Raw genomic sequence first — 27,642 nt, forward strand, 5'->3', positions numbered from 1 at the left:
TTTTCGATATCGAAAATTTCGATAAACCGAAAAAGTGCGATAATTCATTACAAAAGACAGATAAAGCGACGAAACTTGGTGGATCGGTTGACGTTATGACGCAGAATATAAAATTAGTAAGATTTTGGACAATGGGCGTGGCACCGCCCACTTTTACAAGAAGGTAATTTAAAAGTTTTGCAAGCTGTAATTTGGCAGTCGTTGAAGATATCATGATGAAATTTGGCAGGAACGTTACTACTATTACTCTATATGTGCTAAATAAAAATTAGCAAAATTGGATGAAGAACACGCCCACTTTTTAAAAAAAAATTTTTTTTAATTCAAATTTTAACAAAAAATTTAATATCTTTACTGTATATAAGTAAATTAAGTCAAAATTCAACTCCAGTAATGATATGATGCAACAAAATACAAAAATAAAAGAAAATTTCAAAATGGGCGTGGCTCCGCCCATTTTCATTTAGTTTGTCTAGAATACTTTTATTGCCATAAATCGAACAAAAATTTACCAATCCTTCTCAAATTTGGTAGGAGCATAGATTCTATGACGGTGACTGTTCTCTGTGAAAATGGGCGAAATCGGTGGAAGCCACGCCCAGTTTTTATACACAGTCCACTGTCTGTCCTTCCGCTCGGCCGTTAACACAATAACTTCAGCAAAATCCGATATATCTTTACTAAACTTAGCCCCCGTACTTACCTGAACTCACTTTTTCTTGGTATAAAAAATGGGCGAAATCTGACCATAACCACGCCCACTTTATCGATATCGAAAATTACGAAAAATGAAAAAAATGCCATAATTCTAAACCAAATACGAAAAAAGGGATGAAACATGGTAACTGGATTGGTTTATTGACGCAAAATATAACTTTGGAAAAAACTTTGTAAAATGGGTGTGACACCTACCATATTAAGTAGAAGAAAATGAAAATGTTCTACAAGGCGAAATCAACAGCCCTTGGAATCTAGGCAGGAATACTGTTAGTGGTATTGCATATATAAATAAATTAGCAGTACCCGACAGATGATTTTCTGGATCACCTGGTCCACATTTTGGTCGATATCGCGAGAACGCCTTCACATATACATCTAAGGGCCACTCGCTTTTAAAATCTTCATTAATACCTTTAATTTGATATCCATATCGTACAAAAACATACCAGAGTCACCCCTGTCCCACCCTAATGGCGATATCTCGAAAAGGCGTCCACCTATAGACCTAATGCCCACTCCCTCTTAAAATGCTCAGTAACACCTTTCGTTTGATACCCATATCGTACAAACATTCTAGAGTCACCCCTGGCCCACCCTTATGGCGATATCTCGAAACGGCGTCCACCTATAGACCTAGTGCCCACTCCCTCTTAAAATGCTCAGTAACACCTTTCGTTTGATACCCATATCGTACAAACATTCTAGAGTCACCCCTGGCCCACCCTAATGGCGATATCTCGAAAAGGCGTCCACCTATAGACCTAATGCCCACTCCCTCTTAAAATGCTCAGTAACACCTTTCGTTTGATACCCATATCGTACAAACATTCTAGAGTCACACCTGGCCCACCCTAATGGCGATATCTCGAAAAGGCGTCCACCTATAGACCTAATGTCCACTCCCTCTTAAAATGCTCAGTAACACCTTTCGTTTGATACCCATATCGTACAAACATTCTAGAGTCACACCTGGCCCACCCTAATGGCGATATCTGGAAAAGGTGTCCACCTATAGACCTAATGTCCACTCCCTCTTAAAATGCTCAGTAACACCTTTCGTTTGATACCCATATCGTACAAACATTCTAGAGTCACCCCTGGCCCACCCTAATGGCGATATCTCGAAAAGGCGTCCACCTATAGACCTAATGTCCACTCCCTCTTAAAATGCTCAGTAACACCTTTCGTTTGATACCCATATCGTACAAACATTCTAGAGTCACCCCTGTCCCACCCTAATGGCGATATCTCGAAAAGGCGTCCACCTATAGACCTAATGCCCACTCCCTCTTAAAATGCTCAGTAACACCTTTCGTTTGATACCCATATCGTACAAACATTCTTGAGTCACACCTGGCCCACCCTAATGGCGATATCTCGAGAAGGCGTCCACCTATAGAACTAAGGATTACTCCCTTTTAAAATACTCATTACCACCTTTCATTTGATACCCATATCGTACAAACACATTCTAGAGTCACCCTGGCCCACCCTAATGGCGATATCTCGAAAAGGCGTCCACCTATAGACCTAATGCCAACTCCCTCTTAAAATGCTCAGTAACACCTTTCGTTTGATACCCATACCGTACAAACATTCTAGAGTCACCCTTGGTCCACCTTTATGGCGATATCTCGAAAAGGCGTCCACCTATAGAACTAAGGATTACTCCCTTTTAAAATACTCAATACCACCTTTCATTTGATACCCATATCGTACAAACACATTCTAGAGTCACCCTGGCCCACCCTAATGGCGATATCTCGAAAAGGCGTCCACCTATAGACCTAATGCCCACTCTCTCTTAAAATGCTCAGTAACACCTTTCGTTTGATACCCATATCGTACAAACATTCTAGAGTCACCCTTGGTCCACCTTTATGGCGATATCTCGAAAAGGCGTCCACCTATAGAACTAAGGATTACTCCCTTTTAAAATACTCCTTACCACCTTTCATTTGATACCCATATCGTACAAACACATTCTAGAGTCACCCCTGGCCCACCCTAATGGCGATATCTCGAAAAGGCGTCCACCTATAAACCTAATGCCCACTCCCTCTTAAAATGCTCAGTAACACCTTTCGTTTGATACCCATATCGTCCAAACATTCTAGAGTCACCCCTGGCCCACCCTAATGGCGATATCTCGAAAGGGCGTCCACCTATAGACGTAATGCCCACTCCCTCTTAAAATGCTCAGTAACACCTTTCGTTTGATGCACATATCGTACAAACACATTCTAGAGTCACCCCTGGCCCACCCTAATGACGATATCTCGAAAAGGCGTCCACCTATAGACCTCATGCCCACTCCCTCTTAAAATGCTCAGTAACACCTTTCGTTTGATACCCATACCGTACAAGCATTCTAGAGTCACCCCTGGCCCACCCTAATGCCGATATCTCGAAAAGGCGTCCACCTATAGACCTAATGCCCACTCTCTCTTAAAATGCTCAGTAACACCTTTCATTTGATTCCCATATCGTACAAACACATTCTAGAGACACCCCTGGTCCACCTTTATGGCGATATCTCGAAACGGCGTCCACCTATGGAACTAAGGATCACTCCTTTTCAAAATACTCATTAACAGCTTTCATTTGATACCCATATCGTACAAACATATTCTAGAGTCACCCCTGGTCCACCTTTATGGCGATTTCTCGAAAAGGCGTTCACCTATAGAACTAAAGCCCATTCCCTTTTAAAATACTCATTACCACCTTTCATTTGATACCCATATCGTACAAACACATTATAGAATCACCCCTGGTCCACCTTAATGGGGACATCTCGAAAAGGCGTCCACCGATAGACCTAAGGCCCACTCCCTCTTAAAATGCTCAGTAACACCTTTCATTTGATACCCATATCGTACAAACAAATTCTAGAGTCAGCCCTGGTCCACCTTTATGGCGATATCCCTAAATGGCGTTCATCCATAGAACTATGGCCTACTCTCTCTTAAAATACTCTTTAATACCTTTCATTTGATACACATGTTATACAACCACATTCCAGGGTTACCCCAGATTGATTTTCGTTATTTTGTCTCCATAGCTCTCAACTGAGTATGTTATGTTCGGTTACACCCGAACTTAGCCTTCCTTACTTGTTTTTATTTTATTATAATTTATAAGCTCATAACCAAATAAAAGTATTTAATATAATGAAGCAATTAAAATTTTGCTGATTTTAAATAACTGAATATAATAGCGCATCACTTCAAAATTCTCATTAGAAACCCATTAGCAATTGACGTTAGAATTCGACTAGAATTCTAGCCCTTTTCTCGATATCGAGAACGAAGTCCCCTTTTTGTCGAGAATGCTATAATTCGCGATAGTTTCGCAAATCGTCCTCTAACCTTCTACCTTAGAGAAATACATTAGAATTCGATTCGTCTTCTAATCGTTTTCTAACCTAAATGTTTGTTGGGTTCTAAGAGGGACATTTTTAATTGTCTCCATTTATCCATGCCGTGTAGGCACCTTGTGCAACTGCGATTTTTGGAAAGAGAATTAATTAGTTAATTAAATACAGTCAGAAAAATAAACACAAATACCCCACAAAAATGTATAGAAGACAGTTTATGCACATCTCGCCCAAAAAAAAAAAAAAACAGCGACTACCTCGAAGAAAACATTTGGCAAATAGCTACAAGTAACGAGTGACGTCTCTTATTATATTTATTCTCTTTGCAGATAAATTTTTAAAAATGCCTTCTACACATTTTCGTGGCGTATTTGTGTGTATTTTGATGATTGCATTCAATTAATTAATTAATTCTCTTTCCAAAAATTGCGATTACGCAAAGTGACTACACCATATAAATATATAGAATGCAGTTAACAAAAACTTCCCTGAGAAAGCATTCGGCATGAATTTGTTGCTTTTTATTCGCCAAAGTATCGAGTGATGGCTCTTAATAAATAAAAACTCTTCGATATTATATTATAAAAAAATAAAGATTAAATTTAAAAAATTTCTTTATGTATATTAATATGTTTGAATAAAGAAAATCTGCATACTCGTAGTTATGCTGCGAAGAAATAAAATAAAAGATTAAAAATAAAAACAATTAAAAATGTAAAAAAAGTTAATAGTACGTATAAAATTAAACAAATGAAAGTTAAGCGGCCATAGTGATATACCTATAGAAATGTATTTACGTATGTACATTTATGGTATTTACACATAAAATGATAAAATAAAACTAAAGTAAGGAAAAATAAAGATAGATAATTATAAATGTAGGTATGTATGTACATATGGGATATTCTCTCTGTCTAGAAATCATAGAAAACGTAGAAAGTTTTCCATTTTACTGTGAACAAAAGTTTCCTACACGCAACAACAAAATAAATTTGTGAAAACTTTCTACGGTTTCTACATTTTCTATATTAAATGTTTGAAACTGCCGTAGGCTATGCTGAACGGTTACATCGGATTTTGGGTAAATGTGATTGGTAGCTGAGACATTCAGCCCAATTCTAAATAAAAATTTCTTGTGAGTTTTTCACTTCTCCCTTTCCTCCTATTCTGAACAATGTTCGAAAAAGCGGAAACCGATTATGGAAGAAAAGTAGGTGTTATGAAAGTGAATGAGAGGGAGATTTCTCTGCCATTTCTTAGGAGTTTTTTCACTTGTTAAATTAAAGAGAATGCATCAAAATAGTTAAAGGAAATTGGTTCTTTTAAAAAGGAACACTTCTTTGTACAAATTTCTGCTAAAATATGTACATTCTACCACAGCATTATTTATTTTAAGTCGAAAAGTATATCATAAGCAACGGAATAGCTCTTGGTATATTTGATGCAGCCATCCAGAAATTGCCCAAGAATTTTTTAATAAGGCTTAAATAGATTTTAACATATGACGAAAGACAAATTCAACTCGACTTGGCCCCCAGAAAATTGCTATGCTGAATGGAAGCAGGCAACTCGAGCGGATTTGTGCTATCCCGCCGTCTTCTTCGTCTTATGCTCCTCTGTTGATGTTGCTGTGGCACCAATTCATTACTCATTTCAGTTGAATACAATATGAAATGCAATACTGTGCATTGTTTATATTGTATTTCTTAATTTCAAACAAATTCGCAACAATAATTAAACTTTTCAATTTTTTAAACAAAATAAGAAATGCGCAACGAAATTTCAATTGACAAAACAGCTGACTTCGAAAATTCGAAATTCCTATTCCCCAAGTATTGTTCTCCCTAGGAGAAAATAATTGGAGGAATTTTTCCGCGGGAATAAAAAAATCCGCGAGAACAAAATTCTGAGGGAATATTTAGAATTGGACTGATCATGTCGTAGACGAGAACGCACATTTTGATTCGATGTGACGAAAAGGTTGTAATCACAACCCTTAATTGGAGAATTGTATTTGATTAGCCAAAGGATTAGAACACGATGCAGCGAATTACTTATGCTTTGCTTTGAATGGTAATGGAACTCACGGTGGAGTTGACGTGACCCCAGATGCCATTATCCAAAATATATAAAAAAGGTTTTAGATAGGCCTTGTATCTTAGCAAGGTAAAGCCTTATGATTGTACACCCGATCACAAGCTATTTGGTTCGAACGATCGTGCACTGAAGTGTATGGCCGGGAGCATGAAGCCTTCGTTCACCCACTGATCTACGTATCTAGTAATTAGATCCGTTGTGTGTTAGCTACTAACGTTAAGCATTTAATATTGATTACTTTTGTAAGTGGTGCGTTCTCCAAGTGCTGTATATTTGGAATATTTTCTACATTTACTACGCTTCCTCGATTGAGAGACAATTTTATACAATCTTAAGATGATTAAAAGAAAACACAATTTATTCGAAACTGGCTGCAGAGTCCCATTTGGGTGAAAAAAAAATGTTCTTCAATTATATAGCTTATGCTTCGAGCTCTTTTGAATAAATGAAATGTTTTTTTTTTTTTAATCACTTAGGCAAATATACATACGTACATATATAGCAGTGAGATTGACAACTGAATTCAGTACAAAATAATATAAGTATGTATGTATGTATGTATAAGCAAACACCTTACAGCTGAACCTAAATTAGAACGGAAGCTAGAAGAAAGACAAGCTGACTAAAAAAATGTCCAACGCACCTATTTATGTATGTACAGTACTCAGAAGTTACAAAGCATTCAAATTAAAAAAAAAACATGTGATATTGTAAATGCGTTAAATGTTCTAGTGCTTCGACACCACTACATATGTGATTATTTAATTGTTATCACGTGAATTAAACAATAACAACATTTTTTTTAAGAAGAAAATAAGACAGAATAAGAACCTGGGTCGTTTATCCGGTAGACGATTGCTGCCAACACGTTCACGAAACGGCGAATTCACCAGCCCCTTCAGATTTACGAATGCGTAGATTTAAAAAAAAGTTATGATTATTATTGCGTACATACTTTAAATGAAAAAAAAAATAAACTTTATAAAAAAAAATAATTTTTTAGATGAGCCATAGCATTAAATACACTGCCGGAAACAATTAAAGGACAACATTTTTGCAACTTTTGTGAAAATTTTGGTTTGAGATTTAAAATTTTTTTTGTTTAAAACAAAAACATTCTAAAAATAATTCAAAATAGGTTTTAATAAAAAAATATAAAATCTGATTTTCCAAAAAAAAATATCAAAATTAATTTTTAATTTTTTAATTTATTAACAAATAAATTTTTAGAATGTACATACCGTTCATAGCTTAGTTCACAAAGGCACCAACAAATGTTTCGAAACTGCATTTTTCACAGGTTTTGGTAAAACTTGAAAGTGTTCGAACCAATAACAAGGAAGTTACGCCACTTTTAAAAACCAATTCTGCATGTAGTGAATGTGAAAAAAATGTTTTTGATTCTTTTGTTAAATTTAAAATTTGTTGGTTGAGGCTTCGGCGAATTAAGCCATGTAAGTATTATGAAATAGTTTTAAGTTTTTTAAATTCCAAATACTTATTTTTTCAATTTTTCATGTTTATTTATAATTTCCACTAATTATGTTTTTTTTTAATTAATGTTTTCATTTCATAAAACCAAAAAACTTCACATTTTTGGTATATATATCTAAGCTGGAAAAATTGAGTTTTCGAAACTGCATTTTTCACAGATTTTGCTAAAACTTGAAAGTGTTCGAACCAATAACAAGGAAGTTACGCCACTTTTAGAAACCAATTCTGCATGTAGTGAATGTGAAAAAAAATGTTTTTGCTTCTTAAATTTAAAATTTGTTGGTTGTGGCTTTGGCGAATTAAGCTATGTAAGTATTATGAAATAGTTTTAAGTTTTTTAAATTCCAAATACTTTTTTTTCAATTTTTCATGTTTATTTATAATTTTCACTAATGTTTTTTTAATTAATGTTTTCATTTCATAAATCCAAAAAACTTCTAATTTTTTGTATATATGTATTAGAAAAAAATATTTAACTATAAGAAATTTTCAACAAAAAAAAATATAAAATTCATATAATAACAACTCTTATACAATCTGAACATTTGTGTTTATCTAAACTTTTGGTTTAAAGAATTAAAAAAAAAGGAGTTTTTAAAGTTGTAAGCATACAAGCTTTATTTGAAAACAGTTTTCAAATAAATTTTTTGCAAAAAAATGTATTAAATATAAAAGTTGTTTGTTGTAAAAAACCTGCGAAAAGCTATAATTTTTTTTATTTCATTACAAATGTGATATGACTTTATTATATTCATAAATTTTTGTTTAAAATGATAAAAGGTAAACAATTTTGTTTTAGAAAACCTTAAACATTATTTGTTTAGATTTTGAAAAAGCTAAGGCCCGGTTATACAGTAAAAGTTCAACACAGTTTGCCAGTTTAGAAGGGTTAGACTGATTTTGCAGTTTTTTAATGGCCGGGTCACAATCAACTCTTTCATATAGATGCGTTCAATACAATCTCGCGCCATTTGACATGAAAAAGTAACCAACTTCCAACTTTTGTTGCAAGCAAAGAATAAGAAGAATTCGGCATTTGTTTTGGCTAAGGGTGCTGTCACACTTTGCAAGTGAATGTATTTTTCGCACTCGTTGCTATTTTTATAACATTAAACAGTTAAAAACTGCAATTTAACAAATAAATAAGACACAAAATACGTTAGCGCATATTTTTCTTTTCGTATCTACAAATTAGCTAGATAATAAAAAACCAATAGGCATCATTCGGTTGGAAAGATCCTGAACCAGATAAATAATTTTGCCTGTAAATACAACACCAACGATTTGAGCCAGATAATTTGTTAATTTCTTATCTTTGGTTTGGCAACACTAGATAGCCGGCCCAATATGCCGCCATATTGAATATCCTGTCAAAACGCTGCCAAAACGCTGAAAAGTAGACATCTTGAACATCCTGTCAGGCAGTTGACAGATCACACTTGTTTTATCCACAATGTTTACATTTTTTGTTTGGCAAATTAATAAAAGTGAAAGTTTCGCATTATGGACAACAAGTTTTTATCTAAGTTAAAAAACTTGTATTTAAAAGTTTAAAAATTTTCGAAAACACCCGTTTGAGTACAGTGGAGGAGGAGCTTTTGAAACATATTCTGAGATAGGGTGTAGCTGAAAGAAACAAAATTTTAGCTAAAATTTGAGTTAAGACGTTTTTTAAATAAAAAAACAGAGAGAGAGCGTACTTTAAAACTATTTTGAAATAGTGCGTTTTTCGAATCGGCAGCCGAGATAACGCGATTTTTCCAATCGGACAAACGAAATGAAATTCAGTGCAGAAATATTTGGGAAAAGGGTCACAAAAAATACAGTTGCAGTTGCATACATTTTTGTCTGTCTCAAAAATAGTTTAAAATACATTTTAGTATTTGTGAAACACATTCTGTGAAAATCTTTAGGGAAAATTGTCAAAGATTTTAAGCAATCAAAACTAAAATAAATCAACCTGAGAGTTCACTTTAAATTTTGGTTTTTACCCGTAAATGTTTCCAGTAGTGTATTTTAAAAATTTTTTATTTTTTTTTTTAAATTTAGGTTTTGAATGTTATAAACGTTACTGGGTTTTACGTTTTTTTAAACTGTAACATGAGCAATTTTATTAATTACAAAAGTGCAAAATTATGCAACATATAAAAAACAAGAACATGATTTTTACTACTTTTTTAATGTTGACAAAATGTACAATTCATTACTAAAAAAATTTAAAATTATTATTGCATATGCAGGTTATTAAGTTTACTGCTAAAGATGATGCTCATGGAGTTTTCCTTTTTTTTTTAAAGCAGTTCAAATTGACAAAAACAAAAGCAATGTCGCCATAACGATTCACTTATAGTATATGAAATAGTAGTAGCAGGTACAAATTTAAAATTGAAGTAATGCATGTATGTATGTATTAAGTATGCATGTATGTACATATGTAAGATTGTATGTAAAGATTTAAGTAAAGAACCTGATTGGGTTGAGGTCTGGAAATAATACTCGTACTGTGACGCCGTCGTGATAAATGACTTTGTGCGGTGGGGCTATCCTGTAAATGATTCCAACTCGATACATAAGCCGTAAGCAACAATAATTTGGAAAAAATTGAAAATTGTTGGGTATGTAAGTAAGTAAGTAAGTAGTATTTGGATATGCTTGTATTTAGTCAAAAAATTTTAATAACTATTTTGTAAAATTGTGAGAATACAATATACATACATAGTACGATTCTTAATTAACATATATGTATTTTTCTATGTATATATGTATGTTGTATATTAAAGATAATATAAATAACAAGTAAAAAGATAAGTATGTACACATGTGAGTAAAGAAATAGCAGTAAAATTATTTGCAAATTTTATCGTTATTTTGTTTTTTCGCTGATTTTAAATAAATAACAAACTTTAATAAATTGTTTATCCCAAACCATATAAACCAATTTCGCAAATGTTTTCTAAAAATTTAAAATTACGAATTTTTTTTTTTAATTTTTGAAAATTGGGAAATATTAAGACATTTTTTTATGAAGTGTGTTTTTTAAGATTTCTTCCATACAAAGTGAATCGAATTTTATTTTCGTATATGGAAATAAACCTGAATTCAAACGTGTCGGAAAAAATTAAAAGACATTGCGAATTTTCAGAGGATTTAAAACTTTACTTTGTTGAATGCAAAATAATTGGAATGCTAAACTGCATAATTAAAAAAAAAATGTTCTTAAATTCTTGCAAAAGATTTGGTAAATTTTGCGGATGTTTTCGAAAAAATTTCGAATTTTCTTATTTTTCGAAAACGTTTTTAAGTAATTGTTGCAGAACGTGCCCTTTTTTGCTTTTGCACATTTTGATATACAGTTTATTTAGTTTTCTTTTAATAATTTAAACAAAGAAGAAAAAACACATTATTTTTGCTACCATTTTTTTATACCCAAGTGTATATTTCAGCAAAAATGACAAATATTTAACAATATTTTTTTTAATTAACATCCCGAAATTAGTTGTTTTAGTTTAAAAATTGGATTTGTTAGGACTGCCACATAACCTTAGTTCGTTTCTACCAAATGGTATGGAGAAAATATTGAATGAGCATATTAGGGAGGTGAACCTAAGCAAACTCTTTCTGCGTAGGACTAAATTTACCTATCAGTTAGGAAAAGTACGGAGACGGCTACTCATATCCCCACGGAAAAAATTAAAAGGTTTTGGAGTCTAAAAATTTAGATTTCTGCGATTTTGTTGACATCTTAGAGGTTTTCGGTAACACGACAAACATATCAAGCTATCGAACAAGCTATGCCGGTTGCTATCCATGGTAACTAAAGAGAAGAAAAATCAGTATTGAGCTGGAAGGGATAACTGAGTCAATAGCAGGGGGTGTACTTTTTCCTTTAGTTACTGAAATCCTACGGATTTGATAAACACGGAAATGCGGAAAAGTGATCTTCATCAAAGGATTGCATGAAGTTACAGTGTCCAATCGCATGCAACAAAACATGTCTATCAATCCTAACAAAATTGTCCTAGTGGCTTTTACCCAGAGAAGAAAACTATCCCTATCCAGAACCATTCTGATTTTCAATGGGAGTACAATACCTAGGGGTTACACTGGACAGAACCCTCGCGTGGAATGCTCATCTAGATGTTAACTCAAACAAAGCAACAAGAGCGCTCTTCGCCTATACTCGACTAAATGGCAAAACACGGGGACTATCTCGTAAAATGGTATACTGGACATTTAATAATACTCAGAAGCCAATGCTTCCCTAGTTTGGTGACCATAGACCACGCAAAAAACAGCAAGAAACAAATTAAGCTAAATACATCGACTTGTTTATATTGGCATAACGGGTTTGATGAGAGCGTCCCCTACTGATGCACTTAGTGCCTTATTGGGAATACCTCCCTTCCATAATCTAATAAAGAAAGAGGTACCACTTGCTGCACTAAGACTTTTGAGGTATCTATTGTGGACAAAACTCACAATTGAGTGAATGAATGCATTGGAGTCCTAAATGATCTGGGAGCCAAAATGGATGTTAGCTTTGGTTCCCAGGAATCAGGGACATGAAGGTAATGAACAGACAGACTACCTAGCCAAGTAGCCCCAGAGCCTTTCTGTGGACTCACAGAGGCACACACTTGGAAAACCATAAGTAACTGGAAAACAAAGCAGTTCAAACAATATAGTATTGAATGCCGTGGGCAAAGGTAGGCAAAATTGTTTATAATCCCAGCAACGAGAGTAACCGCCAAACTTATTAATTTAAGCAGAACTCTCAATGTTCTTCTCATGTACAAAATAGTGTATTAGATGCGGTGTAGTACCTAATGTGTGTAGTACTGTTCGCGGATAACTTTTGAACGGGTAGAAAAACTTCACTTCCATGCTTGGATTCTTAATGTGGATATAACTACGAGTTCTGGATACCACCCCACTCTACGACTTTCGTAAAATTTCGATAGGTCCCATATAAAGCTCTATACATTTTTAAACAAAATGGGTTAAAAGAAATTTACCATCACGGCAGCAGCGGTAACTTATGCATTCATGCGTCGACGGCAATGACAACAAACCAGGTTATTTTGACATTTCGTTCAATGTCAACGGCAGTTTTTTAGAAAGAGAAGGGTACAAACATATATACAATGCTAGGCAGAGAGTCTGTCATATACAGGGCGCTATGCAGCTCTTAAGTAAACGCTTAAGAAATGTTTACATTTATTTCTTTTATATAGAAACAGGAGCAGCCAAGAAATTTGACGCTTGACGCGCATGGTGATTCACGCACAATACACAAAGGATATTGAATTTCAATTGATTTTAATAAATGTTTAACTTTGATTGTTTGGTTGCCTTTTTCCTTAAGAAACAATCCACAATCAATTATTTCTTGGCAAAACCAGAGTTGCTGGGCGAATTTGTTCCTAAAAGTCTTTAGAAAATAATAGTAAACATTTCTTAAGAGTTTCTTAAGTGTACTGCATGGTGGAATAACCAGGTGAAGTAAGCCGTCAATTGTCTCGCTCTAAATTCTTCTTTGTTCTGTCGTTCGGCTATCTGAAAAGTTTTCACCAATGTTGTCCCCGAAAAAGCGTTGTTTTTTCGCATTTTTCAGGAGTAAAATGTGCTAGTTTTAGTACTTTTTTCACATAAACTAGTAGGTGAATATCGATGAACCTTTACTGGATTTAATTAAAAATATTCATCATTTGAGTATCTTTCGTGATGGCTTTCATAAGTAAGGCCGTGCTTAACTATTAGGTACACATTGTTGATGTTTCCATTATATATAAATTGAAACAGGTCTTTGTTAAAACACACTATTTGTATTCACGTCAAATCCAACTAGGGATTTTCGCCTGTGCAGCGCTACGGAACACTTTCGAGAAATGTTTTTGCCATTCCTGCATCAAGAACACCAAAACTGTCGTATTACACCTTATTTATATAAAAACTTCGCTAAAACAATGGATTTCTAAATATAGTTACAAAAAATAAAAATTGTAACTCACTGTTGTTGTTTTGCCCTAAAACTTAGACCACTAAGATAAGAGTAATGTTACAGTTATGGATTGTAATATAGAACATATTATTACGAATATTAGCAACACTAAGGGGTACTGCCATCTCTAAACCGATGCTAAGCAATGACGTGAATGCACATCAATAATTCAATCATTATGCCTACACATATGTACGTACACGCACCAGAGAAGCAACGTACAAACACATGCAGATATCTTATCTGAAATATGCAATTATAATTGTGGAAGTGTCGCTCACAAACACACGCGCATTTCAGAGCTATACACTTACATCTGTAGTTATAATTATAACAGATAACCAACTAGTAGATTCTAGAACAGAAGCGCCTAGAAGATGCAACGAAGAAATCAAAGAGTATAAAAGGCCTCAACGGTAGAGGCGCTACAATCAGTTTTGATTAAGCACGCAATCTATCGGGCAATAGTAGAGTTATTTATTGTGAAGTACTTTAATAAAGGCCATTTTGCATTATTAAATATTGGAGTAATTTATTCAACAGTTTAGTGATTCGAACTTAGCAGAAGGTTGCAAATAAGAGGATTTGCAAGTAAATTCGTTACAATATGAATCCGGCTCGATCGGATCAGCATCTTCTGGTTCTAGGCCGACTGCCGCGGGGCTAGTATATCCCCTGGCGTATTTTAGTAATTAATAACTTGATAACATTAGTAATACATCTTGAATTCAGCTGTCAGGAGTTTTTGGGGGATCTTCTGATCAAGTTTGTATAATATATATTAGAAGGGCATATGTTTTAGTTCCGACTCTCAACGACAAATCAACAGAGCAGATGGCAATATCAATGCATTTTTAGGGATGGAAACACATTTATAAGTATTATGGTCACTTCGAAGTGGGACTGTAAAACTTTTCACCGAACCCGAAACCCATTTAATTGCGCAAAGTTACTATAGTTCAACTAAATAATGGATAAAACCTCTCCCTTTTATGTCCGGTTTTTCGATGAAAGCTTCAACTTCAGTTGAAGTTGAGATAAGTTTACTTTAGACGCATTATTGAATTTTACTTTCATTTTATTCGATGCCACACTCGCACTGGTCCTCTATATCTCTTTTTGTACTGGCGTTAGGTGACACTGATACGCTGACAAAAACAGTTTCTGTAATGGCCTTCGTAGCAAGGTATTAATTTTTCTGCTCCTATTTTTTCAAAGCGGGTAAAAATGTTACCCTCTTCTCACCGTTGAAAATACATCCCTGCAGTTTCAGATAGCGTACATCTTCTGTCTTTGTTTATTTACTTGACCTGGTGATTCCACCATAGTGTACTGCATATAAAAATTTGACAAACGAAATTTTTCTTAAGCATTTTTTGAGTGTCACTTTGTATGGACTTTTTGGTTTTCTTCAGAACTGCATACGGCTCTTAATCAATGACAACTCTTGACAAAATATCACGTGTAGTTTTATTTTACAAGTTTTTTAAGTAGGTATTTTATTTTCCATTTGTCATAAACAATAATTCTGCTAGAGTCTAACGATATTCATGTTAAATTTAATTATGATACAAAATATGAGAAAAAAAGGTAAAATAAGGAAAAGGGGCAATATTAAAGCAACAAAAAATATATATTTTAAGTAAAAGCAACTAAAGTGTAACATATTGGGAATATTCGGAATATACAGCATAAGATATATATATATATATATATATGTATGTCATAAAATTGATAAGAATAAGTCGAAAGCAGGGAAAGCAACAAAAGTTAAAGATACTAAATATCTTAATAAATAAAAATAAACTTAAATTTTGATATAACCGATACAAGCTTACATGTACACGTTGACGTTTCACTTTATTTATATGGACTTCCATTAGACGTAAAAAATCTTCGACTTGTTTTTTGGTATTCTCCACAACCGATTCAGTATATATATCACAGCGTTGTACACCACATTCAATGATTTTTTTCATTGCTAAATTATCGATAGGCAGCAAATACATTCTATAGCGCCAATACTTAAGGCTCTAGATAAAATATTCCAATCATTAAAGATGGGGTGGAAATTAAAAAAAAATTGGTATTTCATGATATTTATCAGAGTATGCAAGTAAACGAAAGGAAATAGTATGTATTTTGTTTTAGCTTCTGGGCCGTTTTTAAAAAGACAAAAACCGAACGTACTTCGTTCTTTTTTCTACGCGTCTCGGTGCGATTTCACACTTTCCTCGGGAAGTCTTATAAAACGCATTAAATCTTTATTAGGTCTCTTTGAAATATTCGAATAATCCGATTAAGCGATTCGATTTTAGATTTTTGTACGTTAATTAATGGAATTTCCCTATTCGAATAGTTGATTTAAGTAGATTATTCGAATAGTCGAACTTCAACGATTTCGAATGTGTTAATCCCAAAAAGTTACGTATACGCCGAGTATGTACCAAATATTTCATCTTTATTGAGTCTTTGTTAATTTGAACGATTTGTAGATTTTGGAATCTTGCAATGGTATATCTCAAAAACGGTGTCCCTATTCCGATTCCGGTAAGAAAAACATCAGTAAGCATACAAAACTTTCAAATCAATATTTTGATAAGAAAGTCAAAAAATGGTCAAATATCGAAATTTTTTACAATTTTTGGGAACCTATTTGTGGCGGCCGCCGTGGTGTGATGGTAGCGTGCTCCGTTTACCACGCCTATGATCCTGGGTTCACGGCCCGGGCAAAGCAACATCAAAATTTTGGAGACAAGTCTTTAAATTAGAAGAAAATTTTTCTAAGATGGGGTCGCCCCTCGGCTGTGTTTGGCAAGCACTCCGAGTGTATTTCTGCCATGAAAAGCTTCTCAGTGAAAGCTCATCTGCCTTGCAGATGCCGTTCGGAGTCGGCATTAAACAAGTAGGTCCCGTACCGCCAATTTTTAGGAAAAACTAAAAAGGAGCACGACGCAAATTGGAAGAGGAACTCGGCCTAAAATCTCTTCGGAGGTTATCGCGCCCTACATTTATTTTTTATTATTTTTATTTGTGGACATCTCAAATATCTTTAGCTTTAATAATAAATGAGACGTTCATGCTTTTCCAACGCGTCATACCTTATCTTTCTATGATGAAAAGTACGCTCGAGATGATGTGACAATCAGCTGACATGAGAGCTTTGATCAACGATTTGTATAAACAGTTCCATGAAACTTAAAAAAATTTATCTCATATTTTTATAAATCTTGGATCCAGGAATACCTTAGCAAAGTATTAAAATGCCATTTTGGATCACTCTGTTCATAGCACATTGGATTTAATTTAAATTCAGACGGTTAGCATTACATACTAAGGGCGTTTAAATACCAGACATGTTTGGCATTATTTTTGATTTTTATTTCGATATTATTTCTAACAACCTTTGAACTATTTCGAAAACGTTCAGTTCCACCAATCCCTAAATCTTTCTAGAAATAGTTCTGACCTGCTATTAAATTTATTAAATATTAACGAAAATAGTGGCAATATACGTCGGACACTGCAGTGCATCAGTCATGTATGCAGTATTAAGGTATCAATGTTTTGTCAGAGAGAACATAATTACAATCTCATATACCCTGTGACGAAAGAAGCCTGCAAGTTGGAAGAAATAAGTAATTTAGGCAAAATTTCAAAGCCATTTGACAAAGCAGGTGCTGTATTATGTGGGGGCTAAATGACCCTGAATGTACGGTGAAATAGTCTCCAAGATCATCACGAAATTTCCACAAATTGATAACGAACTGACCCAGAACAGCCCCAAAATAGTCTTCAAAACCATCCTAAAATTATAGGGAAAATAACCCTGGGAGTACCCCTAAAAATTACATCGAAAAAGCTTCCAAATCCATCCCGAAACTGCCCCAAAGTGATCCCTAAATGATATCGGGAGAGCCCCGAAATTACAAATTGACCTCGAAATGGCTGCGAAGAACCACGACCGCCAGTCACTAACACCATCCCGATATGGCTCCCAAAACATCTCGAAATGACAACGAGATAGTCCCTTTAACCTTCTAGGAGTGATCGAAATGATCCCGAAATAACTACGGAAGACCATACCCAACATATCCTATCGCTCAGCTACAAAAATCTTATCGATCGCAGTTATTATTTTGCTATTTTCCGCTCTCTAAAACACGACGTAGCCTATATACGGTCCCACTTCTTATGTAATCGCTCGACTCTATAATCTATTAATATTCAAAGCCGGTACAGTAGCAGAGCATATTTTTCACGGCTCCTGCTGCTCTGGGGTAGCAAATACAAACACTGGTTTAAAATGAAAAATATGCTTAAAGTTTAGTTATACATATGTATATTTCAATCGCTCGTTGTCAATTATTCGAATAATCGGCGATGTATGATTACTCGATTTTAACTAATCGAATTCGGAATATCCAACATTAAAGCATTCGAATAATTCGAATATTCGATTAATCGAATATCATGAGCTCTAAGCTTTATAATAACTAGAAGAAATACTGGTTTAATTTTATTCCAGAAAACATCAAATTTTCAAATATAATTTCATTAGAATGAAATATTTGAAAATTTTATGTATTCCTTCATGACATTTGCTAATGGTTTCGGTTTGTTTGCATACTCTGACATCTACATAATATAAGTATTTTTTTTTACCTCCATTAGTGGATAATCTCTATCACCACGTGTGCATATATAATGATCCATATAATTCCAATTAAAATTTTCTAATTTTTCTGTAGTAAAATTAACACCAGATATTTCATATGTCTCATGTTGAGGAGCGTGAAAACGATAACGGTAGTCCACATTAATCGGTGGATAGGGATGTCTATAAAATAAAATAATATAAAGAGTAAAGGAAAGACTAAATATAGATGAAACCTTTGGAGGTTATGCGTTAGATAATTTAGCTTCGGCACAATTGATTCCCTCGTAAAGATATGGGCTTAGGTCATCGCTACACAAATGCGTGTTAGGGAGTGAATATTTTAAACTTACCGACGCTGTAGCAAAAGTAATCAACCATATTCGGTGCTGGATTTATTTTGTCACAGCGACTTCTTGATAGTCAACAATTAAACCTATGAACGACGGTTTTGCACCCTTAATAACATACCAAAAATATTCAATATTTTCTATAGCAACTCCTTCATTCAACTTGGCAGAATCGTAAGAATATACGTTACATAGCCACACTATAGCCTGAACAAAGCTGAAAGGGTTTAGCAAATCGAAGGTTTTTTTATAACTTCTCGATGATCTAAGGAGACATAATGCGGCACTTAATATAAGTATTCATTGGCCATCTAATAAGAAAGGTCTATAATAAAAATGTTCAATAGTTGGCGATGTGATCAAGATATTAGCGAGAGAAAATTAAAATACGTGTTATTATTAATAAATATCTGCAATGACCCGGCTCAGAATTTTTAGGTGTCCATTGTCGACAGAACTCTTTGGGATATAAAGAAGCCATATACTGACCTTGACCCAGAGGTCTGGTTCATGAATGGATCAAAATTTGACAGAGGAGCTGGGATCTATGGGCCGAACCTCAAGAAATCGATACCAATGGGATGCTATACCACAATTTTTATGCAGAAATCCATGCAATAGAAGTTTGCGGTAGATAATGTCTACGAGTAGTTTTTTTCCTCGAGGAGTAGCCTTAGTGCCTTGCATTCTTACACAATTATTTATAAGCAATTCAGACAACACTGGATTGCCACACTCATTAATCTAAGCAGAAAGAACCTACGAACTCTCACTGGGTACTATACGCGACTTTTTAGTCTACGATTTAATTTAATCATTCTCAATAGAAACCACAATTTATGTGTGCTCGTTTTTCCGTTAGTATTATCATTAAAAGTGGTGAGACTGAAAAATTCGTAATTTCATTTATAAAGACCAATGTATATTAAAGACTGGGTCAATTTATTAACCGATATCGCGCCATCGATTTTTCCTGCCTGCGAAATTTCATTTTTTGACTTTTTTCGACTTTGATTTTTAAGGTTTTTTTCATGACCTACTAAAAATATTTTCATATGTATACCCTGTCCGACCAAAAAATGGCCGCTAAAAACGTTGGCAATAACAGTTTTTTGAAAAAAAAAATAAAAAATATTATGAAAATTTTCCATTCAAATAAAATTTTTTTAGTAGGTCATGAAAAAAACCTTAACAAGTAAGGACGGAACTGTCTTCGGCTGTGCAGAATTCGTTTTAGAGGTATGGTTCCTTCGGCAAAGTTTCTTATTTTGATCCCTAGATTACGATTTTCACAGAGCAATGAGCGATTTTTAAATCGACCCGCCTAAGTATATACTATATACATATAGCTCCGATCAAAGTGATTTTTTCAGGAAATCTTCTATGATATATTAGAATAAATATCACCAAGTTTAACGTTTTTATATTGGAAATTGAGGGAGAAATTGCCAAAAATCTTTCTATCTCAACGATCGGTTGTATGGGATATATACTATATATAGCTTCGATCAAAGTGATTTTTTCAGGATATCTTCTATGATATATTAGAATATATATCACCGAGTTTCACGTTTATACTTTCTAAATTGCGGCAGGAATGACCAAAATCGACTTATCTGAACGATCGGTTGTATGGGAGATATATGTTATAGTGGTCCGATCCTACCGGATCCGACAAATGTCTAATATAATACAAAAATACATCCTTGTGTCAAATTTCATTGAGATATCTCAAAATTTGAGGGACTACTTTGCGTTCAAACAAACAGACGGACAGACGGACAGACGGACATGGCTATATCAACTCAGTTCGTCGACCCGATCAATTCGGTATACTTAATGGTGAGTCTATCTTCTATATTTCTCAACGTTACAAACATCGGACCAAAGTTAATATACCATTTCATGTTCATGAAAGGTATAAAAATCAAAGCCGAAAAAGAATCAAAAAAATTAAATTTCGCAGGCTGAAAATTATTTTTTTGGGTATGCGTAGCGGAACTTTTTTCCTGAGCCCAAATCCTATCGAAAAATTAATGGCGCGATATCGGTTAACTTTCGTCCATACAAATAGACCCACCCTAATATACATATGTATCTGTACATCTTTCAATATTAGCGAAATCAACTGGAAATTTCAGGCTCTTAATCTTAAAACGTACAGAGCCTGAAAACCATTTTTACTCAATCGATATCGATGTAACTGTCAAACTTTTTTTTTTTTTAATTTCAGAGCTTTTCTGATTAAAAAATTAGTTTCGATCTCGGATAATTACGTTGTATGTTCTCACTTAAGCACGATCTATCTAATGACGTTTTTTTAAACTTTTTCCAAGTCAAATAAATACCCGTCGATATATGGGGAAATCCTCCAAACTTTGGTTTTTTTGGAGAAAAAAAATTTTTTTTTTAAACATGGTATCACGCACATATCTTTTTGTTAGGAACATTGAGGGGTAAATTGGAGCTATAGTGCATCGCCGTTACTCGTCTTACATAATGCCTCGAAAAGATATAGTCAAAAGATCGAGCAAAATATATATAAATTGAGGTCGCAATGTTAAATATACATTTATTTCAACACTTCTGTACCGTTATATCGAAACTTTAACAAAACATGGAGATATATGCAGCTGTTAGCTATGTAAAAGTTTTTTGATACACGAGACCCGGTTTTGTAGATATCGGAAAAATATAAAACCGAATAACCGCCAAATATTTTTTACTGCAAACACCTTTTTACCGATTATTTTGAAACTTTAAAAACATATAGATATGTGAACGAAGTATGTTTAGGTAAAAAAGTTTTAATACCCGAGATCCGGTTTTGGAGATATTGATACAAATATAAACCCGGAAAACCTTAAATTTGTTTACTTATTTAAACACGACGATTGCCAATTTTTGGCGAGAATTTCGTATGTTGTTGTTGTTGTTGTAGCGATAAGGTTGCTCCCCGAAGGCTTTGAGGAGTGTTATCGATGTGATGGTCCTTTGCCGGATACACCATTAAGGTGCTGGCCCGACCATCTCGGGAACGATTTATGTGGCCACATTAAACCTTCAGGCCATCCCCTCCCTCCACAACCCCAAGTTCCATAAGGAGCTTAGGGTCGCCAGAGCCTCGTCTGTTAGTGAAACAGGATTCGCCGCGGATAGGTGAGGTTGACAATTGGGTTTGGAGAAGCTATATGTTGCGCTGGCAACCTGCAGGGTTGCGCTACACAGCCCCTTGAATCTGTTATTTTAGTCGCCTCTTACGACAGGCATACCTACCACGGGTATATTCTGACCACCCTAACCCGCTGGGGGTGAAAATTTCGTATATTTGCCCCATGTACAAACGTCAATAACTTTCCTTGCGTGAATATTCCAAGATGAGGCAATTGATGGTATATTACTGTGGTGTAGAGGAAAAATAAACAAACGGGTATGAAGTGATAAAAGTAAAATTGTAGCTGTGCCCATAAAAAACATGCTCCTGAAAAAATTGACGCACCAAGTGCTTCCACTTTTCTGCCTCTACCTTCAAAACTGAAAGGGGCACATCAAATTTGAAGCCCCAGGTATTTTTAGTCCCTGATAGGCTATTATCGTGCATAATCCAAATTTCAATACTCCGTTGCCTCAAAAAGCTATAAGCAAAAAACTGTCAATATTGAAAGTGACAAAAAAAAAGTATCGCTACTTTGATTGATGATAGTTTTGAGTATTGGAGGGGCACATTAATTTTGCTCATATTTTTAGAATCTCCGTCTCAAAAACAACATTCAGTTTAAATTCCATTGGGTTTCAGAATGTTTCAGATGCCTCAAAATTTTATCGAAAAAATTCAAAAAAAATAATACGTTTTGAAGTTCTGTAAAAACTTACTATCAACTTTCTTGATTTTCAGATCGGATAGTTAAAAGGTCAAACTTAATGTCCTTGTACTTTTTTCTGGCCTTAAGGTTTTTGCCCGTGTGTAAAATCCGATTATCCAAAAAAGTAAAAGTTTTTGGGATTTTCCCATATAAGTAACATTTTTAGAAATACATATCTCGACCACAGCGTGCATGTAATTATCGTAGATATTTGAAAATTGGTAGAGAGTTCTACGCGGTTTCAGAGCGGGAGTTGGACTTGGAGTGGGAATATTTTTAAGTACACGAAAGTAGACAAAGTGTGCCGGGTGTACTAGTAATAAGTATACTTGTAAATGTATGCACTTACCTAGGTCTATATCCGGTAACAGTAATCACAGATCCACTCAAGGTTATTCGATGAAATATTCGACCAATGGAAAGTAAATATTCCTTCAACACTTCACTTGGTGCTTTCATACCTAACACTGATGAAGCCTTCATTTGTTTATACCCACCACAACATGGTGCTTGTGGTGGTTGTGATATATTCTTCTCTTCAAGTACAATCAATTGAAATCCTTGAGCCAAACGTTGTGATACTATCTCACGAAAAACCTCTTCCGTTGATAGAGGCTTACGATATACAGCACGACTATTCGCATAATCGAAATTTACATCGTCAGGCAGCAGTGTATAATCAGATATTACGTAATCATTATGTAGAGAACGTTTATCTGGGAAATAATCTGTTGTGATTGGCAAACAAGCCGGTATTGTTAAGGATTTCCAATCCACACCTATAATAATTGTGGATTGCGCAAAAAAAAAATTATGGGATTATTACATGAATTTATGTATATATTTTTAATTTGTATCGAAGAAAAGCAAAAATAATGTTATTTATTACTGACCAATGTTTGTAAGTTACACGAAAGAATTCACACAGAAAATAAAGAAAGTCGAATTGAATAAACTATACAGCAGAAAAGTGAAAGCCATCGCCTAAGGAAACATTAAAGTGTGCCAAATAACAAAACAAAATGTAATGATACATATAACATATCTGATGTACGAAAAGGCGCACGTGCATAGGTCTATATACAGTTTAAACAAATATTTTCTTAGATAAAAAGATGTCGAAAGCAAAAACACTTATAAGTTGGAAGAAAGAATTATTAAAAGACTCAACATCCTACATATGTACATAACTACATACATACATATGTAGATAGTAAAGTTCCCACACCAGACGAAAGTATTTAAACAGAATAATTAGATTGAGAAGGCAATAGAATTGCTGTGTTCGGACTTCTACCAGTAAGGTGATTCCATCTACCACCTTTTTTCAAGCATCAGAGGTTCTAGCAACTGTGTTTGAAATCTAGCATCATTTATGAGAAATTTTCAAAAGAAACTAGCTATTTCACACAAATTTGGCATGAAAAGCAATAATGTAGCTATATTTTTTTTTGTTTTATAAAACTCAGTAAAAAATCGATCTCTTAGAAACAGAGTACAAAATTACTATCCAGAACTCCAACGATTTCTGCCTTTGAGCTGGAAGTACAGATCTCCTTTACCTATATCTTTACAAACAAACTTGTTTCCATGCTTAAATTTGCCGAAGGGAGGATTTGAAGATGCTGCACCTCTTCCGCCTACACACCTAAAGGCCATCACGTTCTTACACGATAAGAAATCTTGATCGCAATAAAAGACCTTAAATCTTCACAGCTTCTGCAACCCAATTGTCAACCTCACCACCCCGAGGGGAATCCGGTAACAAATATGAATGTATCTAAAAGGCGAGGCTCTGGCGAACACAAGTTTCTCATGGAACTAGGGCGAGACGGCCTAGAAGATTCAATGTGGCAAGTTTAAATCATTTCCGAGATGGTTGGGGTAATACCTTAATGGTGTTTGTAACCCCGGCGTACCGGATTTATATCCGGCAAAGACCATCCACATCGATAACACTCTGTAAAACCTTCGGTGATTGTCTTCTTCGCTAGAATAACAACAACAAAAAGAAATCTTAATATTTGCGCATAAGTTAGATTAACTCTAAGCTTGCACTACACTGCCACCGATATCAAAAGAAGATGACCGAATACGTTGCCTTTAATCTTCCCCCATGGTCAGAGGGACTTCGAGGGGAACTGTGAGACTTTTTGTTCTGGTTCACAAACCATCTCACTGTTGAAAATTAGTTGCTCAAGATAAAATTGGCGTTGAAAAAATTAACTCAGAGTTTGAAACTACAGAATCCATGTTCCAGACTGGGCAGTTCGCTAATTAGAGGAATATCCAAAACTTTATCTCCCTACCCAAAGGCCCTAAGCACAAAATATTATAAAAATTCTGAACAAGTTCGGCGCAATGAGTAACGGACACGACACAGCTCAAATCTCCCGAAGCGCCCTTCAATGCTAAGTTTTCACCAGAACGAATCTAGACTATTCAGATGGTATCAGCTACATAAATATAGTAGAGACACCCAAACAGGGCAGGAAAAAAGTAAAGCTACATATTGTATACGAAAGAAATATGGGATATTCTTAAAAACTCTTGGAAAAAGAAAATTAAAGAAAAATTAAGAAATGTCTGGCAAATCTAATCTCAACTGATTAATTAGGGTCAAGTTTAACAACGCCAAAACTAAATAATATATATGTTTAACAGAATTTTGTATAATCGGAAAACGTCTAAATTCTAAGTTTCGATCTCATTCAAGCGAGGTTTGAGATAGAGCGTTATTGAACTAAACTTTGAGGTAGCAAGTTTTTTAAAGCTGGTTGAAATAAAGCGTTTTCGCAACAGAAGGTCAAGTTGGAGTGATCTTTCATATAGTCATCGTTTATAACGTTTATAAATGTGCATATTTATGTGTGTGCAGAATGTAAACCCAGTGCAAAAAAAATGAATTAAAATTTGTGTTACTTCACGATGAAAAATATTTCTACTAAAACAGCAGAATGTGTACGCATGCAACAACCTTCGAAAACAACTCAATATTTTTTCGATAACAAACCGATTAATTTTCGATAACAAATCGATATTTTTTCGATAGCAAATATAAAATTTTTCTATAAAAAACGATAGATATTTTTTCGATAACACATCGATAATTCACCAATAATATATATATAACAGTTTTTTACCGATAACAAGCAAACGTCGATAATACATACAGCCCGATGAATTTTAGTACATATTCAAATATAAATACTGCGAAGTGATCCCAAAGTAGTCTTGAAATGATCCTGAAATATTCGGTAACATAATTCAGCAATTACCTCGAAATGGCTCCGGAATATCTCACGATGATCACATTGCACGTTTTATTTTAAACAGATGCAAATCAAAAATTCTATATTTCGAGATTTTATGATACCTCAAAGTAGCCGTCTAATGAGAATATGATCATATATACAAATTACTGTTAGGGCTAAAATTTACCGCTATAACTATCTTTGCATCAAAATTTTATAATAAAACAGTATTAAAAAATAAAACTTCATTTGCGTTTTCCCAAAATATAAAAATTTTGGACTACTTCGGTTTACAATAAAACGAGCGACATAACGATCTCGAAATAGTCTACAATGTGCCTCTAATGTTACTTTGAGCTCTAATCTTTATCAGATGATTGAAGTTTAGTGAAGCTATAACTTTTTTATTAAATCGATATTTTTTCGATAACAGCTCGATATATTTTCGATAATAAATCGATAAAACATCGATTACTCACCAATAAAACACAGATAACAGTTGGAAAACGACTTAAATTCCCTTGGAGTGACCACCAATTGGCGCCAGTTTTAGATAAGATTTTTAAAATTAATATGTCAAAGTTTTGGTCTTAAAAATCTCTACAATGGCCGTCCAATGTTATTTTGAGCTCCGTGGTCTTTATCAGATGATCGCAGTTTGGTGAAGCATCCTTTAATGAGTTACAACTTATTTTGTTGACAAAACTAAATGAAAACGATTTCAGATCTCAATAGAGCATTGGAACACAGAAAGAAATGGTGCTAGTAAAATCAACAAATCGGTTCTGTTGTTCTTGACTTTACGGAGATTCGGTGAAATTGATCGAATTATGGTTAATTCGACCGAGTTCTTTGTCAAGCGAACAAATTAGTTTAGTCATTTCAACAGAAGAGAAATTGTCGCTCTTAAGTTAACAAAATTCTGTAAAATTGACAGATTCCTAATCAATCTAACTGATTTTTTTGTTAACACAACTGATCTCACTGGTCATTTCAACAGCGATCAACAGTCAATACATGAGCAAATTTCAAAGAGAATTTTACGCTCACTGCGCTCTCTACTTTGTACTTATGTATGCACATTAGGCTGGAGTGATACCCTATGGATTTTTTTTTTGTTTTTTTGTAATGGCCTAGCAATGAAAAGTTGTCTTTGTAAGAGTTAACCAAAACCACCAAATATTATTTTCGTAGAATGGCGTTTTGAGGTGCCCCCAGCCCCATGAAGTTGGACAAAATAATCGCGATTTTACAAAGCTCATTATTTAAATATTTATTTTATTTCTTTTTTAATATACATAAATTTAGTAAAATTACATATTATAACTAAAAACGACAAATTTTAAATGGTGTTTTACAGTTTTTTGTTGATAGTATGTTTCTAATCAAGTGTCTAAGTAAACGTTTTACTGGCACATACTAGGCCACGAAAATCAGTAGGCTTTGCAATCAATGAGCACAATAACAAGCGAAAGTAAATCAATGATAAAAAAAAAAAACAAAAAAAAAAAAATGTACCTACCGTATTTTCCAAAGTTTAGTTACGTTGGGGCACCTCTAAACATATGATGAGTGAAATTAAAATTTTCTACCTTATTTCTGGTCTAGAAAGGCAACTTTCTGGAGGTCAGCCAAAAGCGATTTCGAAAAAAAAAATAAATTCAATCCACCCTAATGCACATATTTACGTATGGATATGGCGGCTGCCGTGGTGTGATGGTAGCGTGCTCAGCGGGGTCGCCCCTCGGCACTGTTCGGCAAGCACTCCGAGTGTATTTCTGCCATGAAAAGATCTCAGTGAAAACTCATCTGCCTTGCAAATGCCGC

At 34.4% G+C, this 27,642-nt stretch overlaps 1 protein-coding gene across 7 annotated transcripts in view; it reads right to left on the minus strand.

The window, feature by feature from the left end:
• Window positions 1-27,642, minus strand: part of Iml1 (GATOR complex protein Iml1) — a 100,532-nt gene that overhangs the window by 22,401 nt on the left and 50,489 nt on the right. For 4 of the 7 annotated variants that reach the window (XM_067789850.1, XM_067789848.1, XM_067789845.1 and 1 more), the window contains 5 exons: window positions 22,911-23,340; window positions 18,357-18,531; window positions 15,530-15,724; window positions 10,158-10,235; window positions 7,028-7,092 (listed from right to left, as the gene is read on the minus strand). In XM_067789850.1, the coding sequence (XP_067645951.1) occupies window positions 7,028-7,092; window positions 10,158-10,235; window positions 15,530-15,724; window positions 18,357-18,531; window positions 22,911-23,340 (943 nt within the window). The remainder of the gene's footprint in view (window positions 1-7,027; window positions 7,093-10,157; window positions 10,236-15,529; window positions 15,725-18,356; window positions 18,532-22,910; window positions 23,341-27,642) is intronic. The other 3 variants (XM_067789846.1, XM_067789847.1, XM_067789849.1) reach the window with 3 other exon arrangements.

The sequence above is a fragment of the Eurosta solidaginis genome, chromosome 5 (genome assembly GCF_040869045.1).
Source record: "Eurosta solidaginis isolate ZX-2024a chromosome 5, ASM4086904v1, whole genome shotgun sequence".
Lineage (NCBI taxonomy): Eukaryota > Metazoa > Arthropoda > Insecta > Diptera > Tephritidae > Eurosta > Eurosta solidaginis.